The sequence below is a fragment of the Pecten maximus genome, chromosome 4 (genome assembly GCF_902652985.1).
Source record: "Pecten maximus chromosome 4, xPecMax1.1, whole genome shotgun sequence".
Taxonomy (NCBI): Eukaryota; Metazoa; Mollusca; class Bivalvia; order Pectinida; family Pectinidae; genus Pecten; species Pecten maximus.
Genome location: NC_047018.1, coordinates 22690061 through 22711733, shown reverse-complemented (window position 1 = coordinate 22711733; position 21673 = coordinate 22690061). Strand labels below are relative to the sequence as shown.

General features: G+C 39.5%; 1 protein-coding gene across 1 annotated transcript in view; it reads left to right on the top strand.

The window, feature by feature from the left end:
* The window catches only part of LOC117325534 (thioredoxin-1-like), a 45396-nt gene extending 27798 nt beyond the window's left edge, over positions 1-17598 (top strand). The window contains exon 5 of the mRNA XM_033881825.1: positions 15843-17598. Within this exon, the coding sequence (XP_033737716.1) occupies positions 15843-15905 (63 nt within the window). The 3' untranslated portion in view covers positions 15906-17598. The remainder of the gene's footprint in view (positions 1-15842) is intronic.
* Positions 17599-21673: the final 4075 nt, after the last annotated feature.

The window sequence follows — 21673 nt, the reverse complement described above, 5'->3', positions numbered from 1 at the left end:
TCTACACTGATATCATCTACCACCGTCATCACAACTTATCACAGTCTACACTGATACCATCTACCACCGTCATCACAGTCTACACTGATATCATCTACCACCGTCATCACAACTTATCACAGTCTACACTGATACCATCTACCACCGTCATCACAGTCTACACTGATATCATCTACCACCGTCATCACAACTTATCACAGTCTACACTGATACCATCTACCACCGTCATCACAGTCTACACTGATACCATCTACCACTGTCATCACAACTCATCAAAGTCTACACTGATACCATCTACCATTGTCATCACAACTTATCACAGTCTACACTGATATCATCTACCACTGTCATCACAACTTATCACAGTCTACACTGATACCATCTACCACTGTCATCACAAATTATCAGTCTACACTGATATCATCAACCACCGTCATCACAACTTATCACAGTCTACACTGATACCATCTACCACCGTCATCACAACTTATCACAGTCTACACTGATACCATCTACCACTGTCATCACAACTTATCACTGTCTACACTGATACCATCTACCACCGTCATCACAACTTATCACAGTCTACACTGATACCATCTACCATCGTCATCACAACTTATCACAGTCTACACTGATACCATCTACCACTGTCATCACAACTTATCACTGTCTACACTGATACCATCTACCACCGTCATCACAACTTATCACAGTCTACACTGATACCATCTACCACCGTCATCACAACTTATCACAGTCTACACTGATATCATCTACCACCGTCATCACAGTCTACACTGATATCATCTACCACTGTCATCACAACTTATCAGTCTACACTGATACCATCTACCATCGTCATCACAACTTATCACAGTCTACACTGATACCATCTACCACTGTCATCACAACTTATCACAGTCTACACTGATATCATCTAACACCGTCATCACAACTTATCGCAGTCTACACTGATATCATCTACCACCGTCATCACAACTTATCACAGTCTACACTGATACCATCTACCACAGTCATCACAACTTATCACAGTCTACACTGATATCATCTACCACCGTCATCACAACTTATCACAGTCTACATTGATATCATCTACCACTGTCATCACAACTTATCAGTCTACACTGATACCATCTACCATCGTCATCACAACTTATCACAGTCTACACTGATACCATCTACCACTGTCATCACAACTTATCACAGTCTACACTGATATCATCTACCACCGTCATCACAACTTATCACAGTCTACACTGATATCATCTACCACCGTCATCACAACTTATCACAGTCTACACTGATACCATCTACCACCGTCATCACAACTTATCACAGTCTACACTGATACCATCTACCACCGTCATCACAACTTATCACAGTCTACACTGATACCATCTACCACTGTCATCACAACTCATCAAAGTCTACACTGATACCATCTACCATTGTCATCACAACTTATCACAGTCTACATTGATACCATCTACCACTGTCATCACAACTTATCACTGTCTACACTGATACCATCTACCACTGTCATCATATCTTATCACAGTCTACACTGATATCATCTACCACTGTCATCACAACTTATCAGTCTACACTGATACCATCTACCACCGTCATCACAACTTATCACAGTCTACACTGATATCATCTACCACCGTCATCACAGTCTACACTGATACCATCTATCACCATCATCACAACTTATCACAGTCTACACTGATACCATCTACCACTGTCATCATATCTTATCACAGTCTACACTGATATCATCTACCACTGTCATCACAACTTATCAGTCTACACTGATATCATCTACCACCGTCATCACAACTTATCACAGTCTACACTGATATCATCTACCACTGTCATCACAAATTATCAGTCTACACTGATATCATCTACCACTGTCATCACAACTTATCACAGTCTACACTGATATCATCTACCACTGTCATCACAACTCATCAAAGTCTACACTGATACCATCTACCACCGTCATCACAACTTATCACAGTCTACACTGATACCATCTACCACCGTCATCACAACTTATCACAGTCTACACTGATATCATCTACCACTGTCATCACAACTTATCACAGTCTACACTGATACCATCTACCACCGTCATCACAACTTATCACAGTCTACACTGATATCATCTACCACTGTCATCACAACTTATCACAGTCTACACTGATACCATCTACCACCATCATCACAACTTATCAGTCTACACTGATACCATCTACCACCGTCATCACAACTTATCACAGTCTACACTGATATCATCTACCACTGTCATCACAGTCTACACAGATACCATCTACCACCGTCATCACAACTCATCAAAGTCTACACTGATACCATCTACCACCATCATCACAACTTATCACAGTCTACATTGATACCATCTACCACCGTCATCACAACTTATCACAGTCTACACCGTTATCATCTACCACCGTCATTACAACTTATCACAGTCTACACTGATACCATCTACCACCGTCATCACAACTCATCAAAGTCTACACTGATACCATCTACCACTGTCATCACAACTTATCACAGTCTACACTGATACCATCTACCACTGTCATCACAACTTATCACAGTCTACACTGATACCATCTACCACCGTCATCACAACTTATCACAGTCTACACTGATACCATCTACCACCGTCATCACAACTTATCACAGTCTACACTGATACCATCTACCACCGTCATCACAACTTATCAGTCTACACTGATACCATCTACCATGTCATCACAACTTATCACAGTCTACACTGATACCATCTACCACCGTCATCACAACTTATCACAGTCTACACTGATATCATCTACCATCATCATCACAACTTATCACAGTCTACACTGATACCATCTACCACTGTCATCACAACTTATCACAGTCTACACTGATATCATCTACCACTGTCATCACAACTTATCACAGTCTACACTGATATCATCTACCACTGTCATCACAACTTATCACAGTCTACACTGATATCATCTACCACTGTCATCACAACTTATCACAGTCTACACTGATATCATCTACCACCGTCATCACAACTTATCACAGTCTACACTGATATCATCTACCACTGTCATCACAACTTATCACAGTCTACACTGATATCATCTACCACCGTCATCACAACTTATCACAGTCTACACTGATATCATCTACCACCGTCATCATAACTTATCACAGTCTACACTGATATCATCTACCACCGTCATCACAACTTATCACAGTCTACACTGATACCATCTACCACTGTCATCACAACTTATCACAGTCTACACTGATACCATCTACCACCGTCATCACAGTCTACACTGATACCATCTACCACCGTCATCACAACTTATTACAGTCTACACTGATACCATCTACCATCATCATCACAACTCATCAAAGTCTACACTGATACCATCTACCACTGTCATCACAGTCTACACTGATACCATCTACCACTGTCATCACAGTCTACACTGATATCATATACCACCGTCATCACAACTTATCACAGTCTACAATATCATCTACCACCGTCATTACAACTTATCACAGTCTACACTGATACCATCTACCACCGTCATCACAACTTTTCACGGTCTACACGGATATCATCTACCACCGTTATCACAACTTATCACAGTCTACACTGATATCTGCCACCGTCATCACAACTTATCACAGTCTACACGGATATCATCTACCACCGTCATCACAACTTATCACAGTCTACACTGATATCATCTACCACCGTCATCACAACTTATCACAGTCTACACTGATACCATCTACCACGTCATCACAACTTATCACAGTCTACACTGATATCATCTACCACCGTCATCACAACTCATCACAGTCTACACTGATATCATCTACCACCGTCATCACAACTTATCACAGTCTACACTGATACCATCTACCACCGTCATCACAACTTATCACAGTCTACACTGATATCATCTACCACCGTCATCACAACTTATCACAGTCTACACTGATACCATCTACCACCGTCATCACAACTTATCACAGTCTACACTGATACCATCTACCACTGTCATCACAGTCACACTGATATCATCTACCACTGTCATCACAACTTATCACAGTCTACACTGATACCATCTACCACCGTCATCACAACTTATCACAGTCTACACTGATACCATCTACCACTGTCATCACAGTCACACTGATACCATCTACCACCGTCATCACAACTTATCACAGTCTACACTGATACCATCTACCACCGTCATCACAACTTATCACAGTCTACACTGATACCATCTACCACCGTCATCACAACTTATCACAGTCTACACTGATACCATCTACCACTGTCATCACAGTCACACTGATACCATCTACCACCGTCATCACAACTTATCACAGTCTACACTGATACCATCTACCACCGTCATCACAACTTATCACAGTCTACACTGATATCATCTACCACCGTCATCACAACTTATCACAGTCTACACTGATACCATCTACCACCGTCATCACAACTTATCACAGTCTACACTGATACCATCTACCACTGTCATCACAGTCACACTGATATCATCTACCACCGTCATCACAACTTATCACAGTCTACACTGATACCATCCACCACTGTCATCACAACTTATCACAGTCTACACTGATATCATCTACCACGTCATCACAACTTATCACAGTCTACACTGATATCATCTACCACCGTCATCACAACTTATCACAGTCTACACTGATACCATCTACCACGTCATCACAACTTATCACAGTCTACACTGATATCATCTACCACCGTCATCACAACTTATCACAGTCTACACTGATATCATCTACCACCGTCATCACAACTTATCACAGTCTACACTGATATCATCTACCACCGTCATCACAACTTATCAGTCTACACTGATACCATCTACCACCGTCATCACAACTTATCACAGTCTACACTGATATCATCTACCACCGTCATCACAGTCTACACTGATATCATCTACCACCGTCATCACAACTTATCACAGTCTACACCGTTATCATCTACCACCGTCATTACAACTTATCACAGTCTACACTGATATCATCTACCACCGTCATCACAACTTATCACAGTCTACACTGATATCATCTACCATCGTCATCACAACTTATTACAGTCTATACTGATACCATCTACCACTGTCATCACAACTTATCACAGTCTACACTGATATCATCTACCACTGTCATCACAACTTATCACAGTCTACACTGATATCATCTACCACCGTCATCACAACTTATCACAGTCTACACTGATATCATCTACCACCGTCATCACAACTTATCACAGTCTACACTGATATCATCTACCATCGTCATCACAACTTATCACAGTCTACACTAATACCATCTACCACCGTCATCACAGTCTACACTGATATCATCTACCACCGTCATCACAACTTATCACAGTCTACACTGATACCATCAACCATCATCATCACAACTTATCACAGTCTACACTGATACCATTTACCACTGTCATCACAACTTATCACAGTCTACACTGATATCATCTACCACCGTCATCACAGTCTACAATGATACCATCTACCACCGTCATCACAACTTATCACAGTCTACACTGATACCATCTACCACCGTCATCACAACTTATCACAGTCTACACTGATACCATCTACCACAGTCATCACAACTTATCACAGTCTACACTGATACCATCTACCACTGTCATCAGAACTTATCACAGTCTACAATGATACCATCTACCACTGTCCGCACAACTTATCACAGTCTACACTGATATCATCTACCACAGTCATCACAACTTATCACAGTCTACACTGATATAATCTACCGCCGTCATCACAACTTATCGCAGTCTACACTGATATCATCTAACACAGTCATCACAACTTATCACATTCTACACTGATACCATCTACCACCGTCATCACAACTTATTACAGTCTACACTGATATCATCTACCACTGTCATCACAACTTATCACAGTCTACACTGATATCATCTACCACCGTCATCACAACTTATCACAGTCTACACTGATATCATCTACCACCGTCATCATAACTTATCACAGTCTACACTGATATCATCTACCACCGTCATCACAACTTATCACAGTCTACACTGATACCATCTACCACTGTCATCACAACTTATCACAGTCTACACTGATACCATCTACCACCGTCATCACAGTCTACACTGATACCATCTACCACCGTCATCACAACTTATTACAGTCTACACTGATACCATCTACCATCATCATCACAACTCATCAAAGTCTACACTGATACCATCTACCACTGTCATCACAGTCTACACTGATACCATCTACCACTGTCATCACAGTCTACACTGATATCATATACCACCGTCATCACAACTTATCACAGTCTACAATATCATCTACCACCGTCATTACAACTTATCACAGTCTACACTGATATCTGCCACCGTCATCACAACTTATCACAGTCTACACGGATATCATCTACCACCGTCATCACAACTTATCACAGTCTACACTGATATCATCTACCACGTCATCACAACTTATCACAGTCTACACTGATATCATCCACCACTGTCATCACAGTCACACTGATATCATCTACCACCGTCATCACAACTTATCACAGTCTACACTGATACCATCCACCACTGTCATCACAACTTATCACAGTCTACACTGATATCATCTACCACGTCATCACAACTTATCACAGTCTACACTGATATCATCTACCACCGTCATCACAGTCTACACTGATATCATCTACCACCGTCATCACAACTTATCACAGTCTACACTGATACCATCTACCACCGTCATCACAACTTATCACAGTCTACACTGATACCATCTACCACTGTCATCACAGTCACACTGATATCATCTACCACTGTCATCACAACTTATCACAGTCTACACTGATACCATCTACCACCGTCATCACAACTTATCACAGTCTACACTGATACCATCTACCACTGTCATCACAGTCACACTGATACCATCTACCACCGTCATCACAACTTATCACAGTCTACACTGATACCATCTACCACCGTCATCACAACTTATCACAGTCTACACTGATACCATCTACCACCGTCATCACAACTTATCACAGTCTACACTGATACCATCTACCACTGTCATCACAGTCACACTGATACCATCTACCACCGTCATCACAACTTATCACAGTCTACACTGATACCATCTACCACCGTCATCACAACTTATCACAGTCTACACTGATATCATCTACCACCGTCATCACAACTTATCACAGTCTACACTGATACCATCTACCACCGTCATCACAACTTATCACAGTCTACACTGATACCATCTACCACTGTCATCACAGTCACACTGATATCATCTACCACCGTCATCACAACTTATCACAGTCTACACTGATACCATCCACCACTGTCATCACAACTTATCACAGTCTACACTGATATCATCTACCACGTCATCACAACTTATCACAGTCTACACTGATATCATCTACCACCGTCATCACAACTTATCACAGTCTACACTGATACCATCTACCACGTCATCACAACTTATCACAGTCTACACTGATATCATCTACCACCGTCATCACAACTTATCACAGTCTACACTGATATCATCTACCACCGTCATCACAACTTATCACAGTCTACACTGATATCATCTACCACCGTCATCACAACTTATCAGTCTACACTGATACCATCTACCACCGTCATCACAACTTATCACAGTCTACACTGATATCATCTACCACCGTCATCACAGTCTACACTGATATCATCTACCACCGTCATCACAACTTATCACAGTCTACACCGTTATCATCTACCACCGTCATTACAACTTATCACAGTCTACACTGATATCATCTACCACCGTCATCACAACTTATCACAGTCTACACTGATATCATCTACCATCGTCATCACAACTTATTACAGTCTATACTGATACCATCTACCACTGTCATCACAACTTATCACAGTCTACACTGATATCATCTACCACTGTCATCACAACTTATCACAGTCTACACTGATATCATCTACCACCGTCATCACAACTTATCACAGTCTACACTGATATCATCTACCACCGTCATCACAACTTATCACAGTCTACACTGATATCATCTACCATCGTCATCACAACTTATCACAGTCTACACTAATACCATCTACCACCGTCATCACAGTCTACACTGATATCATCTACCACCGTCATCACAACTTATCACAGTCTACACTGATACCATCTACCATCATCATCACAACTTATCACAGTCTACACTGATACCATTTACCACTGTCATCACAACTTATCACAGTCTACACTGATATCATCTACCACCGTCATCACAGTCTACAATGATACCATCTACCACCGTCATCACAACTTATCACAGTCTACACTGATACCATCTACCACCGTCATCACAACTTATCACAGTCTACACTGATACCATCTACCACAGTCATCACAACTTATCACAGTCTACACTGATACCATCTACCACTGTCATCACAACTTATCACAGTCTACACTGATATCATCTACCATCGTCATCACAACTTATCACAGTCTACACTGATACCATCTACCACAGTCATCACAACTTATCACAGTCTACACTGATACCATCTACCACTGTCATCACAACTTATCACAGTCTACACTGATATCATCTACCATCGTCATCACAACTTATCACAGTCTACACTGATATACCATCTACCACCGTCATCACAACTTATCACAGTCTACACTGATACCATCTACCACCGTCATCACAACTTATCAGTCTACACTGATATCATCTACCACCGTCATCACAACTTATCACAGTCTACACTGATATCATCTACCATCGTCATCACAACTTATCACAGTCTACACTGATACCATCTACCACCGTCATCACAACTTATCAGTCTACACTGATATCATCTACCACCGTCATCACAACTTATCACAGTCTACACTGATATCATCTACCACCGTCATCACAACTTATCACAGTCTACACTGATACCATCTACCACGTCATCACAACTTATCACAGTCTTCACTGATACCATCTACCACTGTCATCACAACTTATCACAGTCTACACTGATATCATCTACCACCGTCATCACAGTCTACAATGATACCATCTACCACCGTCATCACAACTTATCACAGTCTACAATGATACCATCTACCACCGTCATCACAACTTATCACAGTCTACACTGATACCATCTACCACGTCATCACAACTTATCACAGTCTACACTGATACCATCTACCACGTCATCACAACTTATTACAGTCTACACTGATATCATCTACCACCGTCATCACAACTTATCACAGTCTACACTGATACCATCTACCACTGTCATCACAACTTATCACAGTCTACACTGATACCATCTACCACTGTCATCACAACTTATCACAGTCTACACTGATACCATCTACCACCGTCATCACAACTTAGCAGTCTACAATGATACCATCTACCACGTCATCACAACTTATCACAGTCTACACTGATACCATCTACCACTGTCATCACAGTCTACACTGATACCATCTACCACGTCATCACAACTTATCACAGTCTACACTGATATCACCTGCCACCGTCATCACAACTTATCACAGTCTACACTGATACCATCTACCACCGTCATCACAACTTATCACAGTCTACACTGATACCATCTACCACAGTCATCACAACTTATCACAGTCTACACTGATATCACCTGCCACCGTCATCACAACTTATCACAGTCTACACTGATTCCATCTACCACCGTCATCACAACTTATCACAGTCTACACTGATACCATCTACCACCGTCATCACAACTTATCACAGTCTACACTGATACCATCTACCATGTCATCACAACTTATCACAGTCTACACTGATATCATCTACCACCATCATCATAACTTATCACAGTCTACACTGATATCATCTACCACTGTCATCACAACTTATCACAGTCTACACTGATACCATCTACCACCGTCATCACAGTCTACACTGATACCATCTACCATGTCATCACAACTTATCACAGTCTACACTGATATCACCTGCCACCGTCATCACAACTTATCAGTCTACACTGATACCATCTACCACGTCATCACAACTTATCACAGTCTACACTGATATCATCTATCAACGTCATCACAACTTATCACAGTCTACACTGATACCATCTACCACTGTCATCACAACTTATCAAAGTCTACACTGATATCATCTACCACCGTCATCACAACTTATCACAGTCTACACTGATATCATCTACCACCGTCATTACAACTTATCACAGTCTACACTGATACCATCTACCACTGTCATCACAGTCACACTGATATCATCTACCACGTCATCACAATTATCACAGTCTACAGTGATATCATTTACCACTGTCATCACAACTTATCACAGTCTACAGTGATATCATTTACCACTGTCATCACAACTTATCACAGTCTACACTGATACCATCTACCACGTCATCACAACTTATCACAGTCACACTGATATCATCTACCACGTCATCACAACTTATCACAGTCTACATTGATACCATCTACCACTGTCATCACAACTTATCACAGTCTACACTGATATCATCTACCACCGTCATCACAACTTATCACAGTCTACACTGATACCATCTACCACCGTCATCACAACTTATCACAGTCTACACTGATACCATCTACCATCGTCATCACAACTTATCACAGTCTACACTGATATCATCTACCATCGTCATCACAACTTATCACAGTCTACACTGATACCATCTACCATCATCATCACAACTTATCACAGTCTACACTGATATCACCTGCCACCGTCATCACAACTTATCAGTCTACACTGATACCATCTACCACGTCATCACAACTTATCACAGTCTACACTGATATCATCTATCAACGTCATCACAACTTATCACAGTCTACACTGATATCATCTACCACTGTCATCACAACTTATCAGTCTTCACTGATATCATCTACCACCATCATCACAGCTTATCACAGTCTACACTGATACCATCTACCACCGTCATCACAACTTATCACAGTCTACACTGATACCATCTACCACCGTCATCACAACTTATCACAGTCTACACTGATATCATCTACCACCGTCATTACAACTTATCACAGTCTACACTGATATCATCTACCACCGTCATCACAACTTATCACAGTCTACACTGATACCATCTACCACCGTCATCACAACTTATCACAGTCTACACTGATACCATCTACCACGTCATCACAACTTATCACAGTCTACACTGATATCATCTACCACTGTCATCACAACTTATCACAGTCTACACTGATATCATCTACCACCGTCATCACAACTTATCACAGTCTAACATGATACCATCTACCACAGTCATCACAACCTTATCACAGTCTACACTGATATCATCTACCACCGTCATCACAACTTATCACAGTCTACACTGATACCATCTACCACTCATCACAACTTATCACAGTCTACACTGATACATCTACCATCAGTCATCACAACTTATCACAGTCTACACTGATACCATCTACCACGTCATCACAACTTATCACAGTCTACACTGATACCATCTACCACGTCATCACAACTTATCACAGTCTACACTGATACCATCTACCACCGTCATCACAACTTTTCACGGTCTACACGGATATCATCTACCACCGTTATCACAACTTATCACAGTCTACACTGATATCTGCCACCGTCATCACAACTTATCACAGTCTACACGGATATCATCTACCACCGTCATCACAACTTATCAAAGTCTACACTGATATCATCTACCACCGTCATCACAACTTATCAAAGTCTACACTGATATCATTTACCACTGTCATCACAACTTATCACAGTCTACACTGATACCATCCACCACTGTCATCACAGTCACACTGATATCATCTACCACCATCATCACAACTTATCACAGTCTACACTGATACCATCCACCACTGTCATCACAACTTATCACAGTCTACACTGATATCATCTACCACGTCATCACAACTTATCACAGTCTACACTGATATCATCTACCACCGTCATCACAACTTATCACAGTCTACACTGATACCATCTACCACGTCATCACAACTTATCACAGTCTACACTGATATCATCTACCATGTCATCACAACTTATCACAGTCTACACTGATATCATCTACCACCGTCATTACAACTTATCACAGTCTACACTGTTATCATCTACCACCGTCATCACAACTTATCACAGTCTACACTGATACCATCTACCACTGTCATCACAACTTATCACAGTCTACACTGATATCATCTACCACCATCATCATAACTTATCACAGTCTACACTGATACCATCTACCACGTCATCACAACTTATCACAGTCTACACTGATACCATCTACCACTGTCATCACAACTTATCACAGTCTACACTGATATCATCTACCACCGTCATTACAACTTATCACAGTCTACACTGATATCATCTACCACCGTCATCACAACTTATCACAGTCTACACTGATACCATCTACCACTGTCATCACAGTCACACTGATATCATCTACCACTGTCATCACAACTTATCACAGTCTACACTGATACCATCTACCACCGTCATCACAACTTATCACAGTCTACACTGATATCATCCACCACTGTCATCACAACTTATCACAGTCTACACTGATACCATCTACCACAGTCATCACAACTTATCACAGTCTACACTGATATCATCTACCACCGTCATCACAGTCTACACTGATATCATCTACCACCGTCATCACAACTTATTACAGTCTACACTGATATCATCTACCACCGTCATCACAACTTATTACAGTCTATACTGATATCATCTACCACCGTCATTACAGTCTACACTGATACCATCTACCACGTCATCACAATTTATCACAGTCTACACTGATACCATCTACCACTGTCATCACAACTTATCACAGTCTACACTGATATCATCTACCACCGTCATCACAACTTGTCACAGTCTACAATATCATCTACCACCGTCATTACAACTTATCACAGTCTACACTGATACCATCTACCACTGTCATCACAGTCACACTGATACCATCTACCACCGTTATCACAACTTATCACAGTCTACACTGATATCTGCCACCGTCATCACAACTTATCACAGTCTACACGGATATCATCTACCACCGTCATCACAACTTATCAAAGTCTACACTGATATCATCTACCACCGTCATCACAACTTATCAAAGTCTACACTGATATCATTTACCACTGTCATCACAACTTATCACAGTCTACACTGATACCATCCACCACTGTCATCACAGTCACACTGATATCATCTACCACCGTCATCACAACTTATCACAGTCTACACTGATACCATCCACCACTGTCATCACAACTTATCACAGTCTACACTGATATCATCTACCACGTCATCACAACTTATCACAGTCTACACTGATATCATCTACCACCGTCATCACAACTTATCACAGTCTACACTGATACCATCTACCACGTCATCACAACTTATCACAGTCTACACTGATATCATCTACCATGTCATCACAACTTATCACAGTCTACACTGATATCATCTACCACCGTCATCACAGTCTACACTGATACCATCTACCACCGTCATAACAACTTATCACAGTCAACACTGATATCATCTACCACCGTCGTCACAACTTATCAGTCTACACTGATATCATCTACCACCGTCATCACAACTTATCACAGTCTACACTGATACCATCTACCACTGTCATCACAACTTATCACAGTCTACACTGATACCATCTACAACTGTCATCACAACTTATCACAGTCTACACTGATATCATCTACCACGTCATCACAACTTATCACAGTCTACACTGATACCATCTACCACTGTCATCACAACTTATCACAGTCTACACTGATACCATCTACCACCGTCATCACAACTTATCACAGTCTACACTGATATCATCTACCACAGTCATCACAACTTATCACAGTCTACACTGATACCATCTACCACTGTCATCACAACTAATCACAGTCTACACTGATACCATCTACCACTGTCATCACAACTTATCACAGTCTACACTGATATCATCTACCACCGTCATCACAACTTATTACAGTCTACACTGATATCATCTACCACCGTCATCACAACTTATTACAGTCTACACTGATACCATTTACCACTGTCATCACAACTTATCACAGTCTACACTGATATCATCTACCACCGTCATCACAACTTATCACAGTCTACACTGATACCATTTACCACTGTCATCACAACTTATCACAGTCTACACTGATATCATCTACCACCGTCATCACAGTCTACACTGATATCATCTACCACCGTCATCACAACTTATCACAGTCTACACCGTTATCATCTACCACCGTCATTACAACTTATCACAGTCTACACTGATATCATCTACCACTGTCATCACAACTTATCACAGTCTACACTGATATCATCTACCACCGTCATCACAACTTATCACAGTCACACTGATATCATCTACCACCGTCATCACAACTTATCACAGTCTACACTGATACCATCTACCACCGTCATCACAACTTATCACAGTCTACACTGATATCATCTACCACCGTCATCACAACTTATTCACAGTCTACACTGATATCATCTACCACCGTCATCACAACTTATCACAGTCTACACTGATACCATCTACCACCGTCATCACAACTTATCACAGTCTACACTGATACCATCTACCACCGTCATCACAACTTATCACAGTCTACACTGATATCATCTACCACCGTCATCACAACTTATCACAGTCTACACTGATACCATCTACCACCGTCATCACAACTTATCACAGTCTACACTGATACCATCTACCACTGTCATCACAACTTATCACAGTCAACACTGATATCATCTACCACTGTCATCACAGTCTACACTGATACCATCTACCACCGTCATCGCAAGGGTTGTTATTTTTTGAGTCAATCTGAAATCCAAGATGGCTGTCATCTTGCTTGAAAAAAAAACATCATTTTAAACTTCTCCAATTCCACTGGTGGTATAGAGCTGAAATTGGCAGTGGTAATTAGGGAAGAGAAGCCAAGAAAGTGCTAAATTTTGCCCACATAAAAACTTTGACTTTGCAGTCATGGCAGCCATTTAGTAACATGATTGGGTAATCATGGTTTTCCTGAACAATACCTATTTCAAAGTTCTGCCCAAGTTAATGTTCCACCAGTGGGATTCAACTCAAACTTAATTACAATGATCCTGATATGATCCTGACCAAGGGTTGTTATTTTTTGATAGTTCACAAATCCAAGATGGCCACTGTGGCCAACAGTACCAGCTGTATACTTGCTAATCAGTATGTATATTTCAATAGCACATGGTTTTTCAGATGACTGCTAAGGCTCATGAGCCTCATGTTGCTCTCAAAAATGAAAAATTTGAGAACTTAAATCATCAGTCTAAAACAGGGAGAAAATCATTATAGATCCACAATTTGCAGTTTATCTTTTAAGTCAGTATTACATTTATATTGCACATCCTTAAAGTCAGGTTATCTTTTTCAGGTTGGTGAAGTTGTTGGAGCCAGTGAAGCTAAAATCAAGGAAGCAATAGAAAAATATCAGTGAGATGGCCCTGGAATCGAGTTACATCTATCACTACTGTCATAATCAGGCTGTTGTTGTATCAGTATATTCTAAACTGCACATTGTAGTACTTAAGTATTAAGTGATAGATTCAATTTCTCTGGTTGTTATAATGTAATGTCTTCTAATGATCTTGAGTTTGTCGATTCAAAAACTTGAAAAGAAAAACATTTTTACTGATTTTCATTACCTAATTTGTAGTTATAAGACTTGTGGTCATCAACACAATGATGGACATCATAGTTTAGTGGGGCATTTTTTCTCCCAAAACATTCCCATAATGTAAGTCTAGAACTGTAATCTCCTGTGTGCTTCTGGCACCGGAGGATAGTTGAGGATTTTAAAATAATTCTAAATAGCCAGCAGACCGCCTAATGATAACATATATAACTTATATATAAAAACCCAATAGCATTAGACATATGTACCTGGTAAACTGTTTTGTGACCATCAGTTGTGTCCTAGTTTGTTCGCATAGACAATTGAGAGGCATTGTGTCGGTACTGTTGTGTACTAATCCTTTACACTTCAATCAAAGAGACAATTTATAATATTATTGCTTTATTTTTACATATTAATATTAAAGAAAACATAATAGCCAGTTTCCCCAAGCTGGCAGCAAAAGGCATTTTCACTATTTGAGATATAAGTAATTGTCTTGCCCATACAGTAAATTACAGTGTACAGGAAAACTTCAAAGTATACTTGTATTATCCATGCAGTTTGTTAAATGACCATGTCATGACATGTTTAATTAGCTAGTGACAGTGGCATCTGGTTTATGATTTATAGTACTGTAACTGGTGGTAGTCCTTCAATATCTGAAAATTACAGAATTGAGTACAGCGGTAGTGGAAATGGTATGGGAGAAAACTGTGTTAATCTTTTAGTGTCATGTTCCTCTACAATCAAACTCATACTTTAATCTAAAAAAAAAATCTACACTGTGTACATTTAATATTATCAAGCAAATTGAGCAATGCAATATCCATATATTCAAAACTGATCTAGATGAAATGTTGAAACCACAGACCATTTGTTTAGAAAACATTTACATTGGTATGAAGTGTAATGTCTGTTTTGATCATAGAGTTGGAAAGGTTGTTAAAAAAGTCCATTTTTAGAGAACATTTTTATTTCTGTTTATTTTGATAACTTTGTAAGATTTATAATTTTTTTGTAATAACTCTTTTTAAACAATTATGATAATTAAATTAAGCAACCAAAAATCATATCTATTTATACTCATACACAGGTTTTGTTCTAAATAAAGAATTATTGTAAAACAATTTAAAAAAATCATATGTACTTATTAGTAAGTGTACACAGAGAATTTTTGTTTTTGAGGTATCACAGTTCTTACTGAAATGTATTGCCATATAATGATTGTCGGGGATCTTCCTGTTTATAATTACTACAAATTTGTCACTGTGAACACTTTACCATTTTTTCACAACTTTATTTTTAAAAAAACTCAAATTAGAGAATAAGAAAAAGTCATTCTGTGTTCTCTCTGAAATCCAATTTATTTTTCCTAAATATTTTGATTGAGGATTGGCTGCATTAAATAACACATTTCATGTACTTACATTATCTAATACCCAAACTTCTCTGGTATAATTTTGATTCTTTAAGTTATTAACCTGATAACTAATATTAAAATCTATTTTTAAAACATATGATTTCTGTTTTTAATGGTCACTGCTGCTCCAATGAAGATTCTTGTGTTAAATGTACAGGAAAGTAAACATGTTCCTTAGGTTGGTATGTATGTGAATAGAGACTCTCATAACTTGCATTATGTGTACATGTAACTCTGGTAAATAGAGACTCTCATAACTTGCATTATGTGTACATGTAACTCTGGTAAATAGAGACTCTCATAACTTGCATTATGTGTACATGTAACTCTGGTAAATAGAGACTCTCATAACTTGCATTATGTGTACATGTAACTCTGGTAAATAGAGACTCTCATAACTTGCATTATGTGTACATGTAACTCTGGTAAATAGAGACTCTCATAACTGGCATTATGTGTACATGTAACTCTGGTAAATAGAGACTCTCATAACTGGCATTATGTGTACATGTAACTCTGGTAAATACTAACCGCAATGGTATACTACATGACTAGCTATGGTTGTTGCAGAAAAGTAGTCACAAGTGTCAAATGCTTCTCCGCAGCAACAGCTGGCTACTACACAGCTTAGCAAAACTTCACTTTAGCTCGATGGGTTGAGTGTAAGACGCTTTGCTGGTCTTTATTTGATGAAGGTGATTTTGTGGTCCATGAAACTGAAACATACATAACATATCAAATCCAATACTGATTATGATAAACAAAATTCTTTTCAAATACATACATACTTACTAACCTGAAGAAAATGTTTAATAATACCTGAACAGTGTACGGGAAGATGTTATCGAAAATTTACCTTTTGTCCGGCGTCATCTATCGTGCATTGTCCAGCGTCCGTCTTGCGTCGTAAACAATTTACATTTTCAACTTCTTCTCAAATACCAACAAGCTCAGAGACCTGATATTGGGTGTGTAGCATGCTGGCTACCAAGAGCTACCAAGTTTGTTTAAATGGATGACCTTGACCTTCATTCAAGGTCACAGGGGTCAAATATGCTAAAATCTTTAAACAACTTCTTATTGATAACAAAAATGCCCAGAGACCCAATATTAAGTCTGTAGCATGCAAGGATGAAGGGCTACCAAGTTTGTTCAAATGGATGACCTTGACCTCAATTCAAGGTCACGGGTCAAATATGCTGAAATCTTTAAACGACTTCTTCTTGATAACCAAAATGCCCAAAGACCCAATATTAGGTCTGTAGCATGCTGGGATGAAGGGCTACCAAGTTTGTTCAAATGGATGACCTTGACCTCCATTCAAGGTCACAGGGCCCAAATATGCTGAAAAAAAACTTGGGTGACCGTTAAGGCCCATGGGCCTCTTGTCATACTTATACCTCCTTGGCATCTTATGGCCCTTTATGCCACCAAGTGAAACAGGGCTTGTGGTATTCTATGTACATACATGTATATATATCAGATTAGATTAGCTATCAATATCTCTCTCTGTGATCGGATAGAAGAAGTTCATGCTCGTATCTCTCGCAATATTCACGCTTCGCGCTCCCTCTGAGTGCGTCGGCGCACCCCCTAATGCAAGGGGACGCAAGTCCTGCGCCCTTCAAGTCCGTTAACCTTCTACACGGTGTATATTGGAGTATTGTTATTTAAGTCTATCAGAGTTCCCTCCCTTTTGTTTTACGTTGTCGGATGATACAATAGCTTGACAGCCGCTGGGGCCGAAAATGGAGTAGGCATTGATGTAAGCCATATGCATGCTTTTGACAATCTTAGAGGTCAGAGGTCACCAATGTATAACATCACTAGCAAAGTGAAACTCACCTTATAGTACAAACCACTTTGTGAAACTGACCTTGTTTAAACTTCAAGTGGTGTAATATATTAATGCACGAGACAGCAGGTGTTTTAGAACCGTTAATATGGCAAAATAATGGAGGCTTCTGATAAGACAAAACAGAAATATTGTTTGATTAAGCCGAAAACTATTACCTGTAGTAAGAGTTTTGAGGGATTACAAATACACATGCTGTTTTCCAAAACAAGATGTGTCATATGTGGCCATAGTCGCAAATGTTTGGGTAGAGAGGGTATCAGACAGCCATTGGCTTACAGTCTAGTTATTAGAATGATTGAGGACAAAGGCCATGATCAAAGAAGACGCACAGTGGCATTGTACTGGATAATCACATGACAAAGGCGAATTGTATGCTAGAGGACATTACCTATCCACATGAGGGAAATAAGTAACACATAACACTAGACTTTTACAATGGTTCCAGACAAAAGTCCGGTGGTTGATATTGTCATAGAATAGGCATGTAAGAAATTGAGCCGTACTGACGAATATCAGTAACGAAATAGCATGTGACTGGTGTTTGAAACCAAGAAAACTACCAACCAGGAATTAATGAAAAAACCGTTAGTCGCATGCTTAAATGACATATGAGAGAGCGCCCCGAAAATGCACTGCTCTCCAAATATCCAGAAAGAGGGTACCTAATGTGTCACTGATTACAATATCGGGTCTCTAGAAGTCATGTTAGAACCTCAAGTTGAGGAATCGGAAGCTTGAATGATCTGACGGAAATCATGTTTACTCCTCTGATGCGTTTCACATGATTCGGTGTTAATTCTTTATCTACACGTCCATTGACAAAGCAATCTTAACTGTTTTATAAATTGGCGTTAGAACGCTAACTATTTTGTAAATCAGGATGTAAGATCGGCACAGGGTCTCTTTTTGTGACTGACTTTTTATTTATGGAACATTTGGAGAGAGAAGTTATATCCACTCTCCATAAATGTGTTTTGAGTACAAGCCAAGCTTGTGGAAACAATATGTTGATGACATTTGCGAGAAAGTATCCCAGAAGGATTTGACTAGATATATTAAAACAGTGATACTAATAGAAAAAATGTACACATAGTTAGTGATTCAGATGTCGCAGAACAAACATCATGAGTACATAAACACGCCCACTGTGATATGATGACTTAGACACCTAGGCCTGAGTTTCCTCTGACCCTGACACCAGCTACACCAGACATGGTGTCAGGGCTAGAGGAAACTCGGGCTAGTAGACACCCTGCTAAGTCAGATAATGTGACCAACTTTTAAAATGAAAGTGAATGAGGGAACTAGAGAACGGTCATCAAGGAAAAGGATGACAGATCAAGTAGTCGTTCCCTATACAAAGGGACTTTCCGAAACCACCCAGAGGAAATGTCGCGGTCATGACATCGCAAAAACCATGAAACTTGTAATTGTACATCCAAGATTTCAAAGCAAAAGATGAAAATGTACATATATTCAGATGGAAGAACTGCAATGGATAATGTATTGGAGAAACTGGACGATCATGATCAACTAAAAAATCAAAGATTATTCTGCATAACAAAATCATGTTGATTCAAATAAAAGTCAGAGGTGACAAACTCACAGTTTTTTTACGAGAAATGTCATAGTTAATGTGGTTGCATCGCTAGAGACTAGATTTAATATCGCTCATCGAAAGTTTTGAATCATATTTATCACCTAGAATATATCATTGAGCATTAACTGAAGATGGCAAAAAAAAAAAAACATGGACCATTAAGTAATATTACTGGCTTAGAGTCGTGCCTCTAGAAATATCACGTATTCACAAAATTCTCGGGCCTGTCGTGTTAACATTATAGAAATATCACGTATTCACAAACTTCTCAGGCCTGTCATGTAACATTATAGAAATATCACGTATTCACAAACGTCTCAGGCCTGTCGTGTTAACTTTATAGAAATATCACGTATTCACAAACTTCTCAGGCCTGTCATGTTAACATTATAGAAATATCACGTATTCACACACTTCTCAGGCCTGTCGTGTTAACATTATAGAAATATCACGTATTCACAAACTTCTCAGGCCTGTCGTGTTTATATTATCGATATTTAGTATTAGCTTCAGAATTTATTTATTAAAATCAAAAATAAATAAATATCACGGACAACCATTTCATCATCGTTTTAGTAAAAAATCTCCACGGATTCAGTTATCGGTTGAATATCTACTGTCATATAAAATTGAGTTTTGTTCCTCTGGCAATTTACATCAGCTCGTAATCAAATATTAATTACTGTATATCATCAGCACCCATTCCATAC